This window comes from Podarcis pityusensis, assembly GCF_964106645.2.
Source record: "Podarcis pityusensis genome assembly, chromosome: 2".
NCBI lineage: Eukaryota > Metazoa > Chordata > Lepidosauria > Squamata > Lacertidae > Podarcis > Podarcis pityusensis.
Window position 1 is genome coordinate 34,739,096 of NC_138029.1, and position 23,910 is coordinate 34,763,005.

Genomic DNA, 23,910 nt, shown 5'->3' on the forward strand with positions numbered 1-23,910 from the left:
TCCCTGTGACAGGGTGAGCTCCCGTTGCTCAGTCCCTGCTCCTGCCAACCTAGCAGTTCGAAATCACGTCAAGTGCAAGTAGATAAATAGGTACCACTCTGGCGGGAAGGTAAACGGCGTTTCCGTGCGCTGCTGTGGTTTGCCAGAAATAGCTTAGTCATGCTGGCCACATGACCTGAAAGCTGAACGCCAGCTCCCTCGGCCAATAAAGCGGGATGAGCACCGCAACCCCAGAGTCGTTCACGACTGGACTTAACGGTCAGGGGTCCCTTTACCTTTACAGGGGGGTGAATTTCCTGATACTGACATACAGTGGTGCCTCGCAAGACGAATGCCTCGCAAGACGAAAAACTCGCAAGAGGAAAGAGTTTTTCGTGTTTTGAGTTGCTTCGCAAGACGAATTTCCCTATGGGCTTGCTTCGCAAGACGAAAACATCTTGCAAGTTTGTTTCATTTTTCTTAAAACTGTTAATACCCAGGGTGCATTGCTTCGCAAGACGAAAAATTCGCAAGACGAAAAAACTCGCAGAACGAATTAATTTCGTCTTGCGAGGCACCACTGTACCTCTAAGCTCTGATAACTGGCAGATGACTGCATTAGAATATCAGGAGAGCCACTTACCCATCTAGTCCAGCATCCTGTTCTCACAGTGGCAAACCAGATGCCTGAAGGAAACTCACAAGTAAGATTTGAGCACAAGAGCACTCTTTCCCCTCTTCTGGTTTCCAGCAACTGGTATTCAGAAACACTGCTGCCTCCAACTGTGGAGACAGGACATAGCCATCATGCAGAGGTGCCAACTTGAATAAAATATTGTGGGTAAGTCTTGCCCCTCATATCACATGACACAGTCTCACACACCCCATTTGAATGGGAATGCCCATCAACTTTGTGGAGGTACGGAACCCTCATATGTTTTATTGTGGGGGCCAAAGGCTAGTAGCCACTGATAGCCTACTGATAGCCCCAGGGCAGGCAGGCTCTATAGAGCTGTCCCAGAAACTGGGGCCCACCTTGCTGTCATTTCAAGCAGCCCTAAGCAAACTTGGGTTTAATTCTGGATCGTAATTTATTACCTTCTTTTACATATGATATGAGGTAGTTTTGTGTATGTGTGTGTCTATTACAAGCCTGGAGGAAAAATACAATAACTAGTGTGGTAGCTAAGGGGGGGCTAGCCAGGTTTTTTTGGGGTTTTTTTGCCCTGGGGTGCCATTGAGATTCCCAGTCTCTCTCTGTGTGTACACAACTGCATGTGGGTTTTTCTTTTTCTGCCAAACTGGTTCTTTGACCCGAGTGAAATAAAGCCTAGTTTCGCCCCTGCATTAACTTACCTATTAATTACTTATTTCTTCCTGAGCTGGGAAATGTGTGTCTGGGCTACGAAGCGAGGGTTGTTTCTCTGCAACAATAGAAAACGTGTGCGGGTGGGAGGCAAGGTCAGAATCCTGACATGCTAGTTTTCTATTTGCAGGGACATTTTGTTTGGTGCGGAGTACCAGTTCTATCAGACAGTGTGCTATACAGGGGTGCGGACTTGAATAAAATATTGAGGTGGGGGGGGGAGAGGAAGGTAAGCCCCGTCCCACATAATCGATCACATGACATGGCACACACCCCATTTGAGTGGGAATTCCCCTTAACTTTGGAGGGGCCCCTAAAATATTTTATTGGGGGAAAGGGGTGCCGAAGGGACCCCTAAGATTTGGCTCCTATGGTGCTATAGCAGCACTGGGCTTCTCCCTGCTCAGTTATGCAGTTCAGTGGGTGACCTTCGGCCAGTCCCTTTCCTCCCCCCCTCTCGGCCTCACCTGCATAGGTGAAACGAGCGTAAAACGAAGGAGACGAGAACCGCCTTTAGCGAGGAGGAAGGGTGAGATAAACACGTACAAGTCCCCCACCTGCAGCCTGAAGCGACACACAGACACAGGCTTGCCACCTCCATGAGATCTAGGACCTTGAAAACAACTCTTGGAAACAGAACTATAAGGCATATCGGTGGGGGGGGGGGAGGTGAACCAAGGCAGCCCGCTCAGATCCCACGACCCCAATCAAATTAAGCAAAAGCAACAATAGGCTCCTCTCTCCTCCTCGCCACCCTATTGAACAGGAGCCGCCCTCGGGGCTCCTCGCCTGACCTCGGCCCCCTTTGACCTCAGCCCGCCCCGGGCTCCTCGGGCAGCGCGCGACGCTCTCGGATCTCCGGCTTCCAAGTCTCCTCCTCCTCCTCTTCCATAAGCAACCGAAAGGGAACCGGAGTCGAGAGCTCGGCCGGCCCTTGGAGGAAGTGGAGCGGGGTGGAGAGCGAAGAGGAAGGGGCCACGGGGTCGCCCCTGGGAAGGGAGGAAGCAGCAGCCCCACCTGGGGGGCGTGAGCAGGTGAGCAGGCGGCGATCGGCTGGGGAACCCGATCAAGATCACTACGAGACCGCGGGGGGGGGGTGGAGGGGGGGGAGAGTTCTTAAGATCTCAGCCACTGCCCTGCACATCCTTATGAGGATTCTTCGATCACCCTAGCTGAGGCCAGAGGGGGATCCCTGTGGGGAGTAAGGATGGGAGTAAAGCGCAGAAAGGATCCCCTTCGTGATCGAAGGACACCGGATCGAAGAGTGCCTGGTCTTGATTTCCTGTTTTCGGGAGGGAAAGGAACGACGACGCCCCCTCCCCTCCGCCCCCGCTGACACCTGGTCCGAAACCGGAAAAATCCCTTTCTCGGTCGACACCAGAGCTGAGAGTTGCTATAAGCCTTCTCAGGATCCCCGAGGCGTGCAGGGATCTCTCTCGGGTGAGCCCTTGGAAGGAAACTCCGTTTCGAAATTGCCGCTGCTTAAAACGGTGCGGGGGTCGAAGCAAACCCACCCCTTTCTAATACCGCTTTGCAAAAAATCTAAACTGATAATCGGACGCTTGTCTGAATGGCCCTTTTTCTGATTCCGTATAGACAGGAAGGGAGGCAGCCCTGAAACTGGCTCCAAAGAACCACATGGGTTGGTTTGAGCAACAAGTTATGGAGTTCCCGTTTTGTATCGCTGTTGATGTTTTTAAAGAGGCAGCTGTTGCAGCTCATGACTCCAGAAATGCTGTGTTGTGTACCGGCGGAGAGCCAGAGCAGTGAACTTGGGCTCAAATTTTGTCTCAGCCTCGAATTCACTAGGTCTCAATTCTCTCGTCTGCAATATTGAGATAAGAGCACTGGGCTTTCTTTACAGATTAAAGGTAAAGGTAAAGGGACCCCTGACCATTAGTCCAGTCGTGACCGACTCTGGGGTTGCAGCGCTCATCTTTATTGGCCGAGGCTGGAGCGGTACCTATTTATCTACTTGCACTTTGACGTGCTTTCGAACTGCTAGGTTAGCAGGAGCAGGGACCGAGCAACGGGAGCTCACCCAGTCATGGGGATTCGAACTGCCGATCTTCTGATCGGCAAGGCCTAGGCTCTGTGGTTTAACCCACAGCGCCACCAGCGTCCCTCTTTACAGATTACCAAGACTTTTACTAGGGGATCAGCAACCTTTTTCAGCCGTGGGCTGGTCCACCATCCCTCAGACCATGTGGTGGGCTGGCCTATATTGGGGGGGGGGGGTGAACAAATTCCTTTCCCCCACAAATAACCCAGAGATGCATTTTAAATAAAAGGATACATTCTACTCATGTAAAAACACGCTGATTCCCAAACTGTCCACGGGCCGAATTAAGAAGGCGATTGGGTCGCATTCGGCCCCTGGCCCTTCGGTTGCCTACGCCTGTTTTACAAGCACCAGCACTTTGAACACTTTTCTCTAAACATTTAAATACTGGTGGTAAGAACCGTACAGCTATGAACATTTCCAAGCAAATGTTAAGTACTAGGGGCAAGAACTATATATCTATAAAGCAGGAAGAGTCTAAATATACCAATATCACCCTAATCTGACCAGCTCCAGCCAGCATGAATAGATGCATGTATTGAGCTACATCTCACACAGGTGTTTGTGTGTGTGTGTGTGTACACACATACCTGGCCCCATAGTATTTAAAAATTAAGTATAAATAAAAGGTAACTTGCAAATAGAGTATGGTATTTTAAAAACTGGAGCACCCATAAAGGGTCAGTAATCCAGTAAGTGTGACGGTGTTGGTGAAATGGATTGCCTTGCTCCTATTCTGAAACACCAGAGGAGCCAGTCAGTGGGCACAACATTATCTCTTGGTACAGGTGTGGGTATGTTGTCCAATCAGTTTTCAGCACCATGGCTGAGAAATAAGGGGATTTGGTGTTCAGGCTCCAAAGAACCTCCATAACCCCTGCCTTGGGAACTTGCTGTAGCATAGCACTAAGGAGGTCACAATGTTCTACATTCAGCACCAGCGTTACTATGAAGCAACACGAAATGGGCATTTCAGGCTGCAGAATCCATAGAGGGTGACCACCTTCCTGCTTTTGATTCATTTATGTGGCATTAAAAATTAACTACCGCTACTTCTGGTGAAATTTTGAGGGTTGGAAAACAGACTGCTGGCAACACATGATCCCTTAAATACGTAGGACACCACTACACTGGCTAGTTTATGGAACTCTGGGGAGAGGAACATACAGAAGAAGGCCTGACAGCTTTGAGGCAGGCATCCCAACTTCTTTCTCCGACTCTCTGCCAGCAAAATGCCCGGTCAGGTGTGGTGGAAGAATAGTAGGCCAACCATGCATTTTTCAACTGGACCAGGTCAGTCCTGGCCCTGCTAGAGGTCACCTAGATAACACCCATGTTCCTTTGTACCTGCTTCTGCTGACCATTAGTAGCTCAGAGTAGTGAGGGCGCCACATATTTTATCTGATGGAACAAATATTGCATAAGCTGTTTCCCCGTCTCCACTCCTGCATAACTGAGTGGGGCATTTCAAAGGAAACAACCAGTGGTCTCTTTTATTTATTTATTTTGGAGAGCACTTCCAAGTTGCCACTATTTTGGGGGGCGATTCACACACATACCGGCAAATGCAGGTTACAAACTTGAGCAATGAATCCCCTTCTCAAAAAGACTGGACATTTTTGTGATGGGGAAAGAAAATACACTGGGATGGGTGGGAATAACACTTGCTTTGATGTAACATCATCTAACCTCCCAGAAAACAAATTGTGACGAATGCTCAATAAACAGGTCATCTGGAAGCGCCCTAGACCCCTGGAGCTACCTGAGTTGCCCATGTCTTTTCTTTGCTGTGGAACCCAGTTCAGGGAAAGGGCTCTCCTTAAAGTGGTTTCACACCCAATGCTTAAAACAACTTTTTTGGGGGGAAAGGGATCTCTTGTGCTTTTTATGTAGGCTGGACGGGAGAATAAATGCATTTTGTAGAGCAGGTGTAACTTGCAGACATTGTAGATATTACATTAGAGTTAAAGGAAATATAAAAATCAATGCAGATGTAACATGTGAACATGTCCTAGGGGCCTTTCTTGCCGCTTGAAAGTGGAAGGCACTTTCTGTTCTATCCCGGGACAAACAGGGCAACTCAGACAGCAACCTGTGCAAGAGCAATCATTACAACTTAATTCTCAGCAGAACCGTACAGACTTTACACTGGGATTGGCATTTACGGGCAGAGCCTTCCTCTCTTGGCACAAGAATTTTATGACATTAGATAAAAGGCAGCAAGGGGATTCCACTGACCGAAAGCAGGTGAAAGGGAAAACTGGCAGGGTGCTGGTGCTGAGTAATACCAGCTAGCTCTTTCCTCACTGGAGGTGTGTCTAACATTATACCTAGAAGCATTCATAATCTTGTGAAATAAAAGGAGATGACAGACCTTTCTCAGGCAGGCTGGCGACACCAGAACTGAGAAGCTCTCTAGAGAAGCACAACTCTTCTATTTTTCAGCAACTCTTTTTTTCTGTCTTCTTTGCAGCTGCTGCATCACTTTCGTTTGTGCATTTTCCTCTAACGAGGCTTGCTCAGGAAAAAAACAACAATGTCCAAAGAAGAAGAGGCGGCCGCTAGGATCTCCAAAGACCAGGATCGAGGATGGGCGTGGGTGGTCTTAGTAGCCACCGTGATTGTTCAAGGCCTAACGCTGGGCTTCCCTTCATGCACTGGGGTCTTCTTCAAGGACCTGCAGCGTGATTTCCAGGCTAGCAACAGCCAGACGTCGTGGTTTCCTTCCATCATGACAGCTGTGCTCCATGCAGGGGGTGAGTGTTTGCTTTTACTTATCTGAACGTACTTCGCAAAAGGCACTCAAAGTCAGTGTTTGAAACTCCCATTGTTCTAGGAATATTTTGTAACAGGGAATTTCATTAGCACGAGCAGTTTCTGAGCTCTGGGCACAGTACTGCGCCTAAGATTTCAGATTAAAACAGCAGAGTGGAAGGAAAGGAGGACCTTTTTCTGCCTCCCTACTCTCTGGAGCTACTCTCTGGAGACTGGAGAAGAGACCCTCTTATGAATATTAGCGGGGTGGGCAGGGGAGAGACTAGACCATGTAAAAAGCGAACATAATATTTTAGCTGCAGTTCATTCATTTTCAGCTTTGTATTCTTGTTATAAAAAAAGCGTGCCTAGCCATTCCGTTGTTGCGCCCATAAGCTAGGTTTAAGGTGCCATGAAGCTCCTAGCTTTTATATCTCAGCTTCTGACACAGCCCAAAGTACAACTCACGGAAAGCCCTCAGTCAATGAAACCCATCTAAAAGGTGTTGCTCGACTACCTTTAGCTTCTTGATTTGTACAGACTTGTCTGTTTCAGCCCACTTCACTATTACTACACAGATGCCAAATACAACCTGGAGACATAAGGAGAGCCCCGCAGGATCAGGCCAATGTCCCATCTAGTCCAGCACCCTGTTCACACAATGGCCAGCTAGATGCCTTTGGGAAGCCTACAGATAGTTCTTGAGTGCAACAGCACTCTCCCCACTTGTGATTCCCAGCTACTGGTAGGGGAGCGGGTGGCGCTGTGGTCTAAACCACTGAGCCTCTTGATCTTGCCGATCAGAAGGTCAGCGGTTCAAATCCACACGACGGGTCAACATTCAGCTTTATTGAGTGGCCTCAGGTTCTAGAGCAGGCTTCCTCAACCTCAGCCCTCCAGATGTTTTGAGACTACAATTCCCATCATCCCTGACCACTGGTCCTGCTAGCTAGGGATCATGGGAGTTGTAGGCCAAAAACATCTGGAGGGCCGAGGTGGAGGAAGCCTGTGCTAGAATCTAACTCCATGGAAAAGAGGGAAACAAAATTACAGTATATCTTGTGCTTACCTGGTTTTATTGACATATGACACCTCTATACAACAGACTCCTGATAAATGCAACAGCATGTCTTGAACATGCCATTAGCTTACTGTTTCCTCAGGTTAGGTATTAATCTGTGCCTTTGGCTACTATGTATTTTGCACCTCAAGCAAAGGATGGAGGCCATAAACAAGCAATGAAGTTATAGCACAGAGAAATTAAAGATTAAGGTGGTGAACGGCCTGTGTGAGTGTCTGGAGGCAGTGGGAGGATGTATGGCAGCTAATGCAACCTGACAAGACAAAAGTATTGTTTCTGGGAGACAGGGAGCAGGTAGGTATGAAGGATTCCCTGGTCCTGAACGGAGTAACTGTGCCCCTGAAGGACCAGGTGCACAGCCTGGGAGTCCTTTTGGACTTAAAGCTGTCCATGAAGGTTAATTCTGTGTCCAGGGCGGCTGTCTACCAGCTCCATCTGGTGAGGGGCGTAGCTAGCTGCTCTGGCACCTGGAGCAGTGAGGGAGGTGGGGATCCACACATGGGGGCACTGCGGCGAGCTGCCCATGGAGTCTGTCTGGCGGACACAAGCCCCACACTGCCAATTTGGGCAGCACGGGGCCCTGAGCCACTCCGTCACTCCCAGGAGAGACGCGTGGCTTGGGAGCGCTACATGCCAGGGCCCACGGTAAGTGCCAACCCCTGTGGTGTGTCATCTTGTCACCCCCTCAAGGATGACACCTGGGGCAGGCCACACACCCCGCACCCCCCTTCCTATGCCCCTGCTCTGATGCGCCAGCTGAGATCCTATCTGCCTGCGCACTGTCATGATAGAGTGGTACATGCTCTGGATATCTCCCACTTGGACTACTGCAATGCACTCTACGTAGGGCTATCTTTGAAGGCGGCTTGGAAACGGCAACTAATCCAGAATGTGGCTGCCAGACTTGTGACTGGAAGTGGCTGCCGGGACCATATAACTCTAGTCTTGAAAAACCTACATTGTCTCTCAGTACATTTCCGAGCACAATTCAAAGTGTTGGTGCTGACCTTTAAAGCCCTGGATGGCCTCGGCTCCATATACCTGAAGGAGCATCTCCACCCGCGTCGTTCAGCCAGGACATTTAGATCCAGCTCCGAGGGCCTCCTGGCAGTTCCCTCAGTGTGAGAAGTGAAGTTACAGTGAACCAGGCAGAAGGCCTTCTCGGTAGTGGTGCCCACCCTGTGGAATGCCCTCCCATCAGATGTCAAGGAGATAAGAAACTATATAACCTTTAGAAGACCTCTGAATGCAGCCCTGTATAGGGAATGGGGTTTTTATTATGCTTTTATATATGTTGGCAGCTGCCCAGAGTGGCTGGGGCAACCCAGTCAGATGGGCAGGATACAAATTAAATCATCATCATTATCACAAATAATTCCTGCTGCAATCAAAGCAACTTTTTCCACGGAGAAAAAACCCTCGAAGGATTTGCGTTCTTAAGCTACCCAGTCACACTGACCTGGCACTGCCTGCCACATTGCTCTGTTGCTGCAGCACTCAGCGTAAATTTACCGGTAGTCTGTTCTATGTATGTACCCTCACAGTTCACATGACTAGGAGTTTACATAAACCAGAGATAAGGTGAAGAGAGATTTAAGCAGTCACAGTGATTAATCATGTAATAGGATCATGTTGAGCTGAGCAAAGGGAAAACACTCAGATTTCTTCAAACAGCAGCGTGAGTATGATTGCCAACTTGTTCCTGGTAAGGCTGCTGTGCCTTTAACAGCTGGCAGTTGAAAGCACAAAGCCCTGCCCAGAGAAAAAGTTGGCAGCCCTATACCCCATTCAGTTAACCTAGAAACTGGGTAAAAGTTTAACGTCGCATAAGAAAAAGAAGTGTATACCTGGCTCTTGTGTTAATCTGGGGTGGGCAATGAGCCAGGAAAAGGGACTGTGTCTTTAAAAGAGCTATTTACAAATCAGCGGGTGACCATGTATGCCCTGAGGTCTGTCTAGGGTTGCCAACATCTTTGTTAGCTCCTGAACATTTAACAAGCAGGGTGTCGTTTCCTAACACCCAGAAGCTGTTCAATGTGCTGAAATTTCCTAAGGTCTTAAACTCTTAAACCCTGGCAGGAAAACAAACCAACCCCCAAACCTTTCCAGTCCGGCCTGTGCCTCTATGTAGAGAAAGCTAAACTCCTTAGGTACCTTCCCTCCTCAGGGTCAGCAAGAGCAGGGTTCAGATGTGCACTTAGCCATGACACTCTCTAGGTGACTTTGGGGTCAGTGTTAGTCTCTTAGCCTAACCTCCCAATAAACCAAGTAGTTTTGTTGTTCTATAAATCTGCCCTTTAAAAAAAAAAGTTTCAGTTCAAGCTATCTGTGTGCAAGGGTGAAACCAATCCACCCATCCCCAGGACGACATCCACCCTTCCTTTGTGCTGACTAATTTTTATTCATTTTTGTCTGTGGGTGTTTCTTCCCTGTGCTCACTCTGTAAACAGCGTGGGACTAAGGGAAAGGAGGCAGGTGACACCTGGGGCTGAACCTTCCCCTTCATGCTCACCAGTCCTGGGAAACGTGAGCAGTTAGGAAATCCCAAGGCCACACAGGAAGAAGCAGGCTGGTGCTCGATCTGTTCCAACCAGGGCCCCGAAGATGAGCTGACAGCCTCACAAGGAAGAAACTACTCACTGGTGTAAGAATTCAAGTCCGTACAGCATTGCTGGGTCTGAGCAGAACCTGCTCCTGTGCCTTTAACAGGGATCTGGCAGGCAATTTCATGAAAAACAAAGGGCTCTCCCAGGCAACCTATTTATCGAGCATTTGCCCTGGGTTGCCCACACAAAAGATTATATCTGCTATTTTATTGAGCATTTGTTCTGATTTGATGTGGGGTGCTTACATGATAATGGGGCATTTATTTTCATTTGTGTTAGTCATTAGTTCATCCTGTACTTTTCTTGTTGTGCTTTCCAACCTGCAAAAAGTCCTGTTGTTTTGTTTTGTTTTGTTTTGTTTTGTTTTGTTTTGTTTTGTTTTGTTTTGTTTTGTTTTGTTAGCTGGGGCTGATGGGACTTGTGGTCCAAAGCATCTGAAAGGGCATCAGGTTGGCAAAGGCTGCCCTAGAGAGCATAAGAACATCAGAAGACTGTGCTGGATCAGACCAGTGGCCCGGAAGCAGGACCCAAGTGCAACAGTGCTTTCCCCTGCTGCAGTTTCCTGCTCCTAGTAGTCAGAAGCATTTCTCCCTCCAGCCATGGAGGCAGAGCATAGTCATCATGACTAATTAATAATAATAATAATAATAATAATTTTATTATTTATACCCCGCCCATCTGGCTGGGTTGCCAGCCAGACACTGGATCAATGGCTAGTGGCCATTGATAGCTTATGTGCACTTCAGTCCACTTTAATTGCACATATTTCAAGCTCCGGTAATTGCCTGAATCCCTTCTGCGAAATACTGTCAGCCTGGAGGCACCCATCACCTGGTTATTTCTCCAGATCAGACCTCTATTAAAAGCTCAGGAGCAGCCAGGCTAGAGGGCAACCTTAAACGTTAGGCTTCGTGCCAGCTTTTGACTCACCCTTCTTCCAGGTATTAGGTAAGAATTAATTTTAAAAGCCTCTTTATGAGGAGTTGGGGTAACGGTCCATCTAATTTAGCACTATAAATGAATGGCAACAAGTCTGAGATCTTTTCTGGGCCTAGCGGATTTTATGCTCCTTTAATAGTTGGACAAAAACCTGCTGTTAAAGGTACAGGAGCCCTGCCAGGAGTGTTAAAGCTCTTAACAACCCTAAATGATGATTTGCTCATTTGATGGTACTGGGGTTGTTATACATGATCCCACATTCAATGCTGTTTGCACTTGCAAAAGTTTTTGGGGTGGGCATACTGCTTCATTTCCAACCAGTGCGTGTCCTGTACACAATTATTGTGTCAATGACATGTTTCATAGAATCATAGCGTTGGAAGGGACTCCAAGAATCATCCAGTCCAACCTCCTGCAATGCAGACATCTCAACACGTGGTCCCCCATCCAATTTGAAATGGTACTGGACCCTGCTTAGCTTTGCAAATGTGCAAGCAGTTTTATTGCTGCTCCACTATGTTGCAGAATACATCTGTAAAACAATTTTTTAAAAAACTCTGGAGGGACTCTACAATTTTTCCAGTCGCAGACCGTGCTTCTACATTCTTTTTTAAAAAAAATAATAATTATTGAATGATTTTATATTACAAAAAACATTACAACCATACTACCACAAAATACAATTGAGAAATAAAAATTACATACATCAATATTTTGTTTGTTATTTGTTATTTACCATCTTATTTCCTCCCAAACATCCCATACAAAACACACACACACACACACAAAAAAAAAGAATAATAATGATAATAATGAAAATAAATATTTTCCCCCTTTTATCTTACAAAATCTTTTCTTCACTTTTGACTTCCTGTCAAGTCCCTTCGCATATGTTTTATCTTACAATTGAATGTACACAAAACAATAAACCTTTCTATATAAATTTTCCAATACATTCAGAAAACATAATAAATCCTTAATTGTTATCCACCTCCTTTTACTTCCTTTGTCACTCAAATGCTAGCACAGAGTCAAAACTATTATTGTATTTTTGAACATATCTTCTATAACCATCTCATTTTTCCGCAAATTTTTGCTTTGAGCTTCCTCTGAGTTTGCTAGTCAATTGAGGACCATGCTTCTACATCCTACTTCCACATGAGGAAGAAAAAACGGGTCTCAAAGGTCACTGACTCCACGCTCTTAAGACTTGGTCATAGCATTCAGGCTATGATCCCACCCAGGCACCAGAATTTTCCAAGTCAGAAGTTGGTGGCCTGAGAGCAAAGGGCCAGCCCATGGCCTTGTGTCCCTTAAAAACCTAGAGATCTTAAAGCAGAAATAAAACCTACAACCTCATATATGCAAGGCTATACAGTGGTACCTCGGATTACATACGCTTCAGGTTACATACGCTTCAGGTTACACATCCCGCTAACGCAGAAATAGTGCTTCAGGTTAAGAACTTTGCTTCAGGATGAGAACAGAAATCGTGCTCTGGTGGCGCGGCAGCAGCAGGAGGCCCCATTAGCTAAAGTGGTGCTTCAGGTTAAGAACAGTTTCAGGTTAAGTACGGACCTCCGGAACGAATTAAGTACTTAACCTGAGGTACCACTGTATATTCAACCAAGGAGCCTCAATCTGTGAAACTGAGGTTGCCCAAGGAGTTTTCGTAGGTGTATTCAGGCAAACACCCCCTCACGTGCTGAGGGGGGAAACTGGACTGTGTCCCACCAGCAACATCTCACCTGCTGGTTATGTATGCAATGACCACACCTCTACTAGTCTGTGAGGACCTATATTGTAAGAGGGGCTAATTTGAAACCCCCCCCCCAAAAAAAGTCATAGCCAACTGCAAATGAAGCCTTTTGGCTTCAGAAAATTGCTTTTGGCAAGAAATAAAAGTAATGAGAGAAAGCTTTCCAATAAATGTCGGGGATGGGTGGGAATATGTTGGGTTATTGACAGGATTTGATTGGGGTTGGGATTTATTTCCTCTGGAAAAGACATCTTCACACACACAAACACAGAGGAAGGTCATGTTTAAACAGTAATTTAAGCCACTGAAAAAGTCACGTAAAGGGCAAACGCCACTTCCTGTTCTTCTCCTGCTTACCTGAGAACTTGCTGAGGAAATCAAGTCCTGGGGGGGAATTCCTATTACCAGAGAGGCATCTGTTGGACCAAAAAAAGCTATGGTATCTTAAATATGCTACTGAATATATTATGTACCCAGGTAGTTGGTAGCCCAGTTGTCATCATTATACAGTACTGTATACGTAAGGCAGTTCACAGATCACAACCTTCCTCCCTTTTGCTGAGGAGCATATTTTGCTTGAGTTTGTTTAGATCTTGCCAAACAAATCGCGCTTATTCAGATTGCTCCCCAGCTCCCTCTTGAAAAGCCATATTAGTTTACAGAAATATGGATTCATCCCTTCCTACATCGCCGACACTGAAACCCAGTGCATTGTTCACCACACGGAGGCTGCATTCACATGGCCTGTCTTGCCCACACTGTAAGTGCTGCTACCTGTTCCCCTTGGCATTTGCTTTTATTCTGAGTGGTTTGTACACAAATTGCTGTCCACGTTATCTTCTCTGCCCCCGCCTCCAACGTTTTCCCACTTTGGACTAGGCCTACTGCATGAACTTACCGGCAAGAAGGCATAAATATTTGCTTTGGAACATTAGTGTTGATACTCTGAGCAGAAAGTTTAGACAGTGGTGCAGGAGTATCTTCTTGCCCTTTACAATTCTGTTTTTGCATAACATAGCCTTGGGTTACGTGGGTGACGACTGCTATTACCTGGGAGGGGCCCACAGCATCATATTTTGACAGCGCTCCTCCTGCTCTGACTGACGCTGAGGTTTGCTTTTTCAGGGCCTCTTTGCAGCATTTTGGTGGAACGATTTGGCTGCAGGACCACTGTGATGCTTGGAGGCCTTCTCAGCGGGGTGGGCATGGTTGCCAGTGCTTTCTCCAAGTCCATCAGTCACCTTTACATAACAGCAGGATTCATCACAGGTGAGTAGAGTCTCCACGTGGGTTGGTATGCAGAAGCTTCGTCCGGGCTTTGTAACACACGGTGCCCCAGTTCACATGCAGCACTCAGCCAAGCTGTGGCTTAGCACGAATGAGAAAATGTGTCGGTTCCCAGGCAGGAGATGGGGGCTGCTGCATTCCTGCTACCAAGGGCTTAACCATGGCTTGGCTTAGTGTTATGTTCCAACCTCGGTTTGTGGTTTGCCTCTCTCAGTAGAGACTGTAACCTTGGTTATAGTTCATATTTTGTCTGGAACGAAAGATTTACCGTATTTTTCACTCCATAGGGCGCACCTAGTTTTTAGGGGGGGAAATAAAGGGGGGGAATTATCCCCCCCCCCAAGACCCAAAGAGCAAAGAATCCAAGACAGCGAGCGGGATCCATCCCGCTGGCTGTCTTGGCTTCCTCTTTAGCCACGCACACCCTCTCCAGCCAGGAGAGGTTGTGCACGGCTTCGTTTTTAGCCACAGGGATGGGGCGGGGGAAGCCTGAGCTTCCCCGACCCCAGCCCCCAAAACAGGTCCAGAAGAGGCGGCGAGATTGCACGCAACCTCGCCGCCGCTCCCAGAGCTTGCGGGGCTGGGGACAAGGGAAGCCCGAGCTTCCCCCGACCCCAGCCCCCAGAACAGGCTGCTATCCGCAAGCCTTCGGAGCCCAGCGGGAACTCCTGCCGTGCTCAGAGGGCTTGTGGAGAACAGACTGCTATCCGCAAGCCTTCGGAGCCCGGTGGGAACTCCCGCCGAGCTCTGAAGGCTTGCGGATAGCTGCCTGAAGCCCGCATTCGCTCCATAGGACGCACACACTTTTCCCCTTCATTTTTGGAGGGGGAAAAGTGCGTCCTATAGAGCGAAAAATACGGTATATATAATGTGAGGCCAAACCATGGCTTAGCCCTGGGTAGCACCATAACAACAGGATTGGGGAAGGAACGCAGTGTGCCAGTGGAGGTATACATTCACGGAAGAGAAGGAGAGGTGATTCTTGCCATTTGGGGGACCCTCCACAACAGATTTATTTTGAGGAGGTGGGCATTGCTTGAAGGATAGGGAATAGTCAAAAATTTCCTCCCCTCCTCCTCCATATGCAGACGCCTCCTGGTAAAGCAGTTAGTGTCTGTTGTACATAATTTTTCTTATAAGCCCATCATATTATAATTGGATTTCAACACAGCTCTGCTCAATGAACTGTCCTTGAGGATGGTTTAGTTTATCATACCATTTAATAGTACTTTTCAATATAATGTGGAACCTTGGTTTTCGAACGTAATTACTTAAGAGCTTTAACACCCCCGTTAAAACGGAAGTAATTATTCTGGGTTTTTGGCATTCGGGTTCTCAATTATTTGGCTTTCGAGACACTTGAAAACCAAGGTTCCTCTGTAGATTGAAAATAATGGTATCATATTTGGAAATATAAGACCTCCTATTTCATAAGAATTTTGTCTAGTGGGCAATGCGACTTGCGTTTTCTCTTTTCTGTTTTTGTCCAAGCACAGAAAAGTGCAAATACTTTTTTTTTTTGCTAACCTTTAAGTACATTCATAAATAGGAGAGTTCTTGACCATATACATTACTATTGTTGTTATACTTTTGATTGTGTACAACGCTTGAGGTGCTGTAAAATATAGCTGCTCTTGAATAAAGATCTCATGTGGTCTGAAAACTGGGGCAGGGAGACTGTTTTGCCTCCATTCTCCTTAGACTGGTTGCCCTGGCCTTAGAGGGCCACTGAACTAATTCATGTAATGTGTTCTGAACACCTTAAAAGTGCTTGATAAACACACAATATATCTAAAACTCCAACATTCCAAATTCACATTCTTGAATCTCTTCTTTCTTTAAAGGCTTGGGATCATGTTTCAGCTTCCAGGCTGGAGTCACTGTGCTTGGCTACTACTTCATACGCCGTCGAGCCCTGGCCAACGCTCTGGCCTCCACAGGTGTCTCCATTGGCCTCACGCTCTGGCCACTGTTCTCCCAGTACATGCTTGATGAGATGGGCTGGAGAAACACTTTCCTCATCTTTGGCGGGGTGCTGCTGAACTGCTGCGTTTGTGGGGCTGTGATGAGGCCGGTGGTGCCAGTCCAGCTGCCTGCCCCATCATCAAAGCCCTACCCTGAACAGCCACCTGAAGGGGCCTATTTGTCTAATGGAAACACTGTGCATCATGAAAAGGAACTGCCTCGGCCCAGGTGTGCCGCTTGCATCCAGACCCTACAGAAGTACCTGGCTTTTGACGTCTTCTGCAAGAACAAAGGCTACCAGATCTACACCATTGGCGTGTCTTGGATGGTGATGGGTTTCGTGCTGCCCCTCATCTACCTGGTGCCTTACGCCATCTTCAATGGAGTGCCGGAGCGCAAGGCAGCCCTGCTCATCTCCATCATTGGGTTCATCAACATATTCATGCGCCCCATGGCGGGCCTGCTCTCAGGCCTCAACGTCTTCACTGGCCGGAGGATCTACCTCTTTAGCCTGGCTGTCCTCCTCAACGGCCTGAGCAACCTCATCTGTGCAATCTCAGCTGACTACACCGTCCTTGTCTTCTACTGCTTGGTCTACAGTGTCTCCATGAGTGTCATCGGTGCTCTTCTCTTCCAGGTGTTAATGGATGTGGTAGAGATGGACAGGTTCTCCAGTGCCTTGGGTCTCTTCACCATCTTGGAGAGTGTCACCATTCTCATTGGACCCCCTCTTGCAGGTAAGATGTGGGCAGGGCCTGAGACATTGGGTATTCTGCAAGTACAAGAACTTTAGCAGAATTTGGCAGGGGTCATAGACTTCCCTGCAGGTAAAACTACTACAGCCTTGAAATGGCAAGCACTGGGGCACAGTGGTTGCTTTAGACACTCCATGTTGGCTACCCCTTCTCTTGATCAGCCTGTCCCTAACCTGGTATCCTCCAGTTGTTTTGGACTCAAACTCCCATCAGCCCTGCCAGCCAGCATGGCTAATTGTAAGGGCTGGTGGGTGTTGTGATCCAAAATATCTGGAAGTTTGGAAAGGTTGCTCCAGATTGTGGAGAGTTGCGCAAAAATAACCATTCCCCCACTTTTCTGTAGGTGGGTGCTGGGAGTGCTCTTTCTGTGAGCAAAACTCATCTCATGGGAAGTTTGGATTCAACCCTACATGTTTACCTTTGTATTTTAATGTCCTTGAGGAAGAGCTGAAAAAGTTCAGGCCAGTTCCATCCTAAAACAAAAGAACCCCTGTGGATATTTCCACACACCCTCCCCGTTGTTGCTTAGTGTGTTTCTCCTATTCTTACAATTTGTGTGCTATTCACTGCAACAAATGTTTGGGTACACTCATCCAACACAATTGGCTCATAGTATGAATCAGCCATCAGACACTCTGGCTATTCTTGCCTGTTGCCATGCGGTTTGAGAAGCCAGATGGCTGTTTTCGATTATCTGGTGACCTTTCAGAGCCAGAGTTTCAAGGCTCTATGGAGCAAGCAAACATGTGAAATTCAATGCATTTTTAAAAAGACGTCAAATAGAGATAATTCTTTGATGAGCAAACTATGATGCAGCAGTTTTACCAGGCTTTACAAAAATAGACCAAAGGCCACAGGAAGGAAATATCAAATTGGTTGACTGCCCAGGGTTTTCTATTACCATATTTTTCGCCCTATAGGACGCACTTTTCCCCCTCCAAAAATGAAGGGGAAATGTGTGCATCCTATGGGGCAAATGCAGGCTTCAGGAAGCTATCCACAAGCCTTGGGAGCTCCATGGGAGTTCCTGTCGGGCTCCCAAGGCTTGTGGAAGTAGCCTGCATCCCAAAGCCTGGGGCGCGCTGCACAGCGCGCCCCGGGCTTCATGCAGATATCGGGCAGCCCCACAAGCTCAGGGGACAGCGGGGAGGCAGACCGCCGCCATCCCGCTATTCCCCGACCTGGTTTGGAGGCTGGCACTGGGGAGAAGTGTGCTTCTCCCCACCGCCAGCCCCACAAGCTCGGGGGACAGATATCAGCAAGCCTGGGGAGACCGGCGCGACTTCCCACCGGGCTCCCTAGGCTTGCGGATAGCAGCCTGTTCTGGGGGCTGGGGTCGGGGGAAGCTTGGGCATCCCCTGCCCCAGCCCCGCGCCTGGGGGGGAAATATTTTTTCCCCCTTTATTTCCCCCCCAAAAAACTAGGTGCGTCCTATGGGCCGGTGCGTCCTATGGGGCGAAAAATACGGTACATGCAAGGAGCCTCCATGAATACAGGAGACTCCCTGCTTCAGAAGTTCACCTTCCAACTTGTGGAATGTGATGGTGATATAGGAAGGAGGCAGAACTTAACACACTTGCCTCCCCACTCAGCATATTGGATTTTATGTTTAAGCAAAATGCCTGAAAAGAGCTACTGGTGCAGAATTCAGAACAACAACAATTTATTATTTATTATTTATACCCAACACAATAAAAGATCAAACATTTAAAACTTCCCTAAACAGGGCTGCTTTCAGTTTTCTTTTAAAAGTCAGATAGTTGTTTATTTCATTGACATCTGATGGGAGGGCATTCCACAGGGCGGGCACCACTACCGAGAAGGCCCTCTGCCTGGTTCCCTGTAACCTCACTTCCTGCAGTGAGGGAACCGCCAGAAGGTCTCAGATCTGGACCTCAGTGTCCGGGCAGAATGATGGGGGTGGAGAAGCTCCTTCAGGTATACTGGGCCGAGGCTGTTTAGGGCTTTAAAGGTCAGCACCTAACAACATAAAATAACCATCTCACTCACTAAGAATGAAGAACAACTGTAGACAACCAAACCCTGACCATTACTGCCATCTAAATATCTAGGAGAATGCAAATGTCTCACTGAAATGATGATAAAGACCTTGCTAGGCATGCCTCTCTGGAGAAAGCATTCCACAGTGGGGGGGGGGGGGGCACTTACAGAACAGACTTGTTCTCTCCTTGCCAGCCTCCAAATGTCTCTTGGAAAGAAGCAAACAAAGAATCACCTATTGGGCTATGAGAAAGTGATGGGGCAGTGGTTGGTTGCTACCAACACCATGGTGGCAAAGAACAAATACTAGGACCAAAAAGAGTTTGGTCCTATCTTCACCACAGACTTATATTCCCTTGCCCTAGGGATCCTGGAAACTAGTTCTTCTGGGAAGGGGGCATTAAGATTTGGAACAGATCTGAGCAGATTCGCCAAACCACAATTCATAAATATATATTGTGGTGGGTGGGGAAGCAAAGACAGTTAAATTGGGATCATGTTTATAGTGTAGATATACCTTTCGGGTGGGGAGACCAGAGGCAGCTGCATTTGCTGCTGGATGAGGTCATCTGTACAGTGGGGGGGGGAGTATGTATGTATGTATGTATTTATTTATTTATTTATTTATTTATTTGTCTGTCTGTCTGTCTGTCTGTCTGTCTGTCCCTGACATCCTTGCACAGCTCTTTGGTCTTGGTCATGGTGGCTAGTTTGGAATCTGCTGGATTGTTGACAGGTGTCTTTTGTACAGGTACTGTAACGAGCTGGGATTACAGGTAATACCTCTCCCTTACAGCAGGTGCTTCTAATCTCAGCTCATTACATACAGTGAAGATACCAGGTAGCCTGACATCTGGCTGGTTGATAGGGGATCAAATACTTATTTCACTGATTATAATGCACATCAATCTCTGACTTTTGTCTTCTGGGTTTCTGCTGTTGTTATTCTGTCTCTCACAGCTACAATAAACCTACCATTACAATTATGGACTAGTCATTTCTTCATCAGAGGGCAAATTTAGCAGGGAATCAAATACTTTCCCCCCTCACTGTATGTGGTTGTGAGCATTTTGGAGGAGAATGGAATCCTATTAAAAAGCGGAAAGTTGCACTTCTGCATGCTATTGAGATTTGAACTTCTTTCTGTTCCAGGTCTTCTTGTGGATATCACGGGCCACTACAGTTACGTCTTCTATGCTTCCACCTTCTTCATGGTAACGTCTGCTCTCTTCATGGGTCTTAGCTTCTGCACTATGAAAGCAAATAACAAATTGAAAGAGACCCATAAGCTGCTATCCCCAGAGGTCCCCTCCAGGGGAAAATACATGGAAGTGCCAACAGAACAGGGGCCAAAGAGAAATGATCCTCCTGCAGTCATCTATATAACAAGCATCTGAGTCCAGATGAGCTGGAGGGACATTGGATTTCTCACAAATGAAAAACATCTGGAAACAGAAGGGGGAAAAACAAGTGCCTCATTTTTCTGGTTCTCCCGTCCTCCCTACTGTGACCTCCTACTCAGCTGTGCTGGGCTCATATGAAGGATCTAGGTCAGAGGATATGAACTCAAAGCTATCCAGAAATCTAAAGAGCACTTTAAACAAAACATACACGGTGTAAGCATGGGGCCAAAGAGGGACATTGCCCTGTGGCAACATCTGTATCATTACTTGAAGCTTAATCATTTTTATCACCAGGTTTTCTTTATACATTCCAGTTTTTCAAGCTGGAAGGATTTCTTCACCCACTGGGTTATATGAATGACAATAGAACCTGTAGAGAAGGGCAAGTAATAGTTATGCGGGACTTGTTCATTTGCCACATTTAAACAGAGCAAAGTCAACTAATTGGCTGATTCTCTCCTAATCCAAGAGAAAAGTTATTCATTAGGGAGTTTTACTGCTGAACTCCTTGAATGTTAACATGAAGGCTTTCTTTCCTGTTGCATAATCTCAGAGCAGTTGCTGTTTGACCATATTACTTATCTCCCTTACAGCAGCCAGATTGCGGATAAGTAGCATTGTATGTGCAACTAAGCAAAGTGAATCATTTCTGCATTTTGAGGTTATTTGGGGGGGGGGGAGATAACAAATGCTCATATCTTGAAGCTGCAGGTCACAGGAGAGCTCCAAAGTGCCTATATATTCTTGCCAATAGTGTATTGAAATCCTTTGCATTCTCCTTTGAAATATATGCTGCAGTAAAGAAAAGGTGATGCTAATTAAAAGAGGTGGCTATTCTGTCCACAAGGAACAACAAATACGAATACAATGGCATTTTAAGTTTTATCTCCAGTGGGCATTCCTCACCATTGTAGGATTCCAGTGTCTTATAGAGCCAACTCAGAATGGGTGTATAAGCTATAATAAGGGTAATATGTTACATGTTGGCAAACTGACATCTATGCAGGTGTATGTTGGTGTAAAGAAACATAAAGAATGGCAAGTACTACCCTTTGCTGCATGCCTAAAACAGCAGGTCAGATCAAGACCATCTCTGCTTTGGACTGAAGATCTCAGGTTTTTTTAAAGGATATGCAGAGAAATATAATTAGGAAAATGGCACTCCAATCTGGAATCTTCTTCTTAAAACAATAGCTTCATGTTACTTTGTGTTAAGACAAGCCTTGAAAATGACCCAGGATGCTTACTGAGTTGCCTGGGGAAATTGCAGCTAACTTTGCCAAATCTTCTGTGTTTGAGCCATTGGGCCTAGGCTTGTTAAAACAGCCGTGTTTGACCTGGAACACAACTGTGTTTTAATTCAGATATACTTGCTTGCTTTTCGTAGTTCCAGCTCCCCAGCTCACATTGTTCTTCCGATTCTGGTATTTCTTTCTAAACACTAACTTTGTGGAGGATGTGAGCCAGATACGGCTTGGAATGGCAGGGATTTGTCGTCGATGAACTCCAGCACTTTCAAAACCAGAAAGCTTTAAGAATATGCAAGAAGTTGTACAGTTGTAGGGTTCTGACCTGACAAGTCTATATTAATCTATTCAAATGACAAGGAACAAACCAAGGAAATGTTCATGCAGGACAGAACTACAATGGTGCACTGAAAGAGGGAATCCAAGTGGGTATTCTCTGTCTCCAGCCAAGTAACATGGAGTTCAATTCATTTCTCCTGCACAAGCTTCAGTAACATGAGTGAGAGCTGTTCTCCTTACAGAGGAGCTTCTCTTCAGACGGGCTTTGAATCGAGTCCACTCCCATGCTATCTGCAACAAGAGTGGGGAATCTGTGGACCTCCAGATGTTCTTGGACTACAACCCCCACCATCCCTGACCATTGACCACGCTGGCAAGGCCAGATGGGAGTTGCAGTCCAGCAGCATCGTGCGGAAGGCAGACATGCATAGAAGCCACTAGAGGAGTTTAAAAAGCAGACAGTATTCAATTTCCTCTGCTGATTTAGGGCAAAGGAGCAAGGTGGAGGTGTATTTGAGTCCTTGCAGATGGGCTCTGCATGGTGCTGTTGCACAAACTAGCTATGAAGCCACAGTGCCCCACTGATTCCAGGTAGCTAGATATAAAACACAACCTTAGGGGTTAGGTTGTGATTCTGGTCTTTTGTGGGGTGAAAGGATGTGAGGTGTCTGAGAAGCATATGACCAAAGTATAAATTCAGCTGACATGCACACAAACATAGTTCTGTATACTCCTGTTCTATAGAAAGCCAAACCTCTATGTTTTAATTGGATTTTGGGCATTATAGTACATGGCAGCCTTTCACACTAGCTCTAAATAAATATTCCTGACCAAATATACCAGGTATAAAGTAGAAGAGAAGTATTTAAAAATAGTGTGTGCATATCCATACCATGTTCAGGACTGACATGCGACGTGCAAAAATGTGTTTTACAAGCCAATCTGGTGCAAGTTTCAGCTGCTAGCTTAGGTGGTTTTTTTAAAGGTGTGTCAGACAAATTCACGAAAGATACTGCTAAGATTGAAGTGGGGCTTCCTAGGACACTTCCAGACTGTTGCTGTTTTCAGATGGGATTCAACCACATACTTGCAATTTCAGGTTGCACAATTATAGCTGACTGGGCAGTCTTGCACTACAGAACTGCTTCCTCCATAAGATGGGTCCTTTTCATGATAAGGAAAATGAAACGCACTGGGAAATCCGAGCAAACAAATCAGAAGGTATGCTCATTAAGTCGCCAGTGTCATCTAATCTTCCTGCAAACAAGCTGGGATAAATGCTCAATAAATAGATTGTTTGGATGTGCCCTTAGTCTACAGGTAGGATACATATCAGTAGTGGAGAGTTACTGCCTTTATGTCCTACTTTTAAATGTCTCAAAGTTATCTGGCCGGCTGATGATGTAAAACTAGATGGACCTTTGCACAATCCTCTTGGTCTCTTCTTATGTTGCTTCCCTAGGTGTGTGTTTCGTTTAGCCCAATTTATCCCTTGTGGGTTAGCAGCTTTCACTAAGCATCTCTAGATAGACTGGGCTCCTTCACATTAAAAGCACTGTAAGGAAAACACACAGAGGAGAGAGAGAGCGCATATTCTCAATCCTACTCCTCTCTACACTGGTGAAAACAGGTTCAGAAATAGAATATAGGCAGCTAGATCTCCAAAGTATCCAGCATGGGGTGAGTTTCCTCAAATAAAAAATATCATTAACTGGGTGCAAATTGCTCAGTATCATTTAATTCCACCCCCACCCCCCGATGCTGCAGTGGTGTTTAAGTAACATACACTGAATGAAGCACTTTTTATTAAGACTTCAATCAGAGGAGGCAAATCTGTGGCCTTTCAGGTGCTGTTGGATGCAAAGTCCCACTTGTCCCAATGGCATAGTCAAAGATCAGGGAAGATGGGTGTTAATAGTTGTCCAACAATCTCTGGAGGACTACAGCTTCCCCATCCCAGTACTAAAGAAGTTGACAGTTGGACTAGAAGATTGGCATCAATTTAGGCCACTGTTGTAAAGCGATTTCTTTGTCATTTCTTGATCTCAGGACTGTGGCCAGTTTGTTATGCTCTTGAACAAGATTGCTGAATTATTGCTTGGATATATACGTGTAGTCTTCTTCTTCTTTTAAAAAATAATAATGTATTGATCCAAATGCACTTGGTAACTTTTGTGAAGCTGAAAACATTAAAGCAAATAGGCAGACTTAAGGACTTTGAACTGTAATGCACATTGACTTTTGTGCTTCCTTCAGGAATTGTGGAATGCTTTTTCTTCTTTCATTTAAGAAGGGACCAAATATTAGCTTTTTCTATCCATGTCTGAATAAAGAAGCTAGGAAGTAAGACCTGTTTTGTTCAAGGCATTTTTTTGTTCATGAACTCTCAATAAAAATTTTAAACTTAGTATTTTAGATTCCCTGTAA

General features: G+C 46.3%; 1 protein-coding gene across 1 annotated transcript; it reads left to right on the plus strand.

The window, feature by feature from the left end:
* Positions 1-2,222: 2,222 nt before the first annotated feature.
* Positions 2,223-23,606, plus strand: SLC16A5 (solute carrier family 16 member 5). The gene is made up of 5 exons (XM_080993883.1): positions 2,223-2,379; positions 5,881-6,163; positions 13,672-13,815; positions 15,678-16,535; positions 19,707-23,606. Exons 2-5 carry the CDS (start codon positions 5,944-5,946, stop codon positions 19,949-19,951), a joined length of 1,467 nt encoding a protein of 488 aa, XP_080850009.1. The 5' UTR covers positions 2,223-2,379; positions 5,881-5,943; the 3' UTR covers positions 19,952-23,606.
* Positions 23,607-23,910: the final 304 nt, after the last annotated feature.

Excerpts from the sequence above, each read along its gene's own strand:
- SLC16A5 (XM_080993883.1), top strand. The coding sequence starts at position 5,944 with ATGTCCAAAGAAGAAGAGGCGGCCGCTAGGATCTCCAAAGACCAGGAT. Across the intron at positions 6,164-13,671 it reads AGCTGTGCTCCATGCAGGGG|GGCCTCTTTGCAGCATTTTG; the intron begins GTGAGTGTTTGC and ends TTGCTTTTTCAG. Across the intron at positions 13,816-15,677 it reads AACAGCAGGATTCATCACAG|GCTTGGGATCATGTTTCAGC; the intron begins GTGAGTAGAGTC and ends CTTTCTTTAAAG.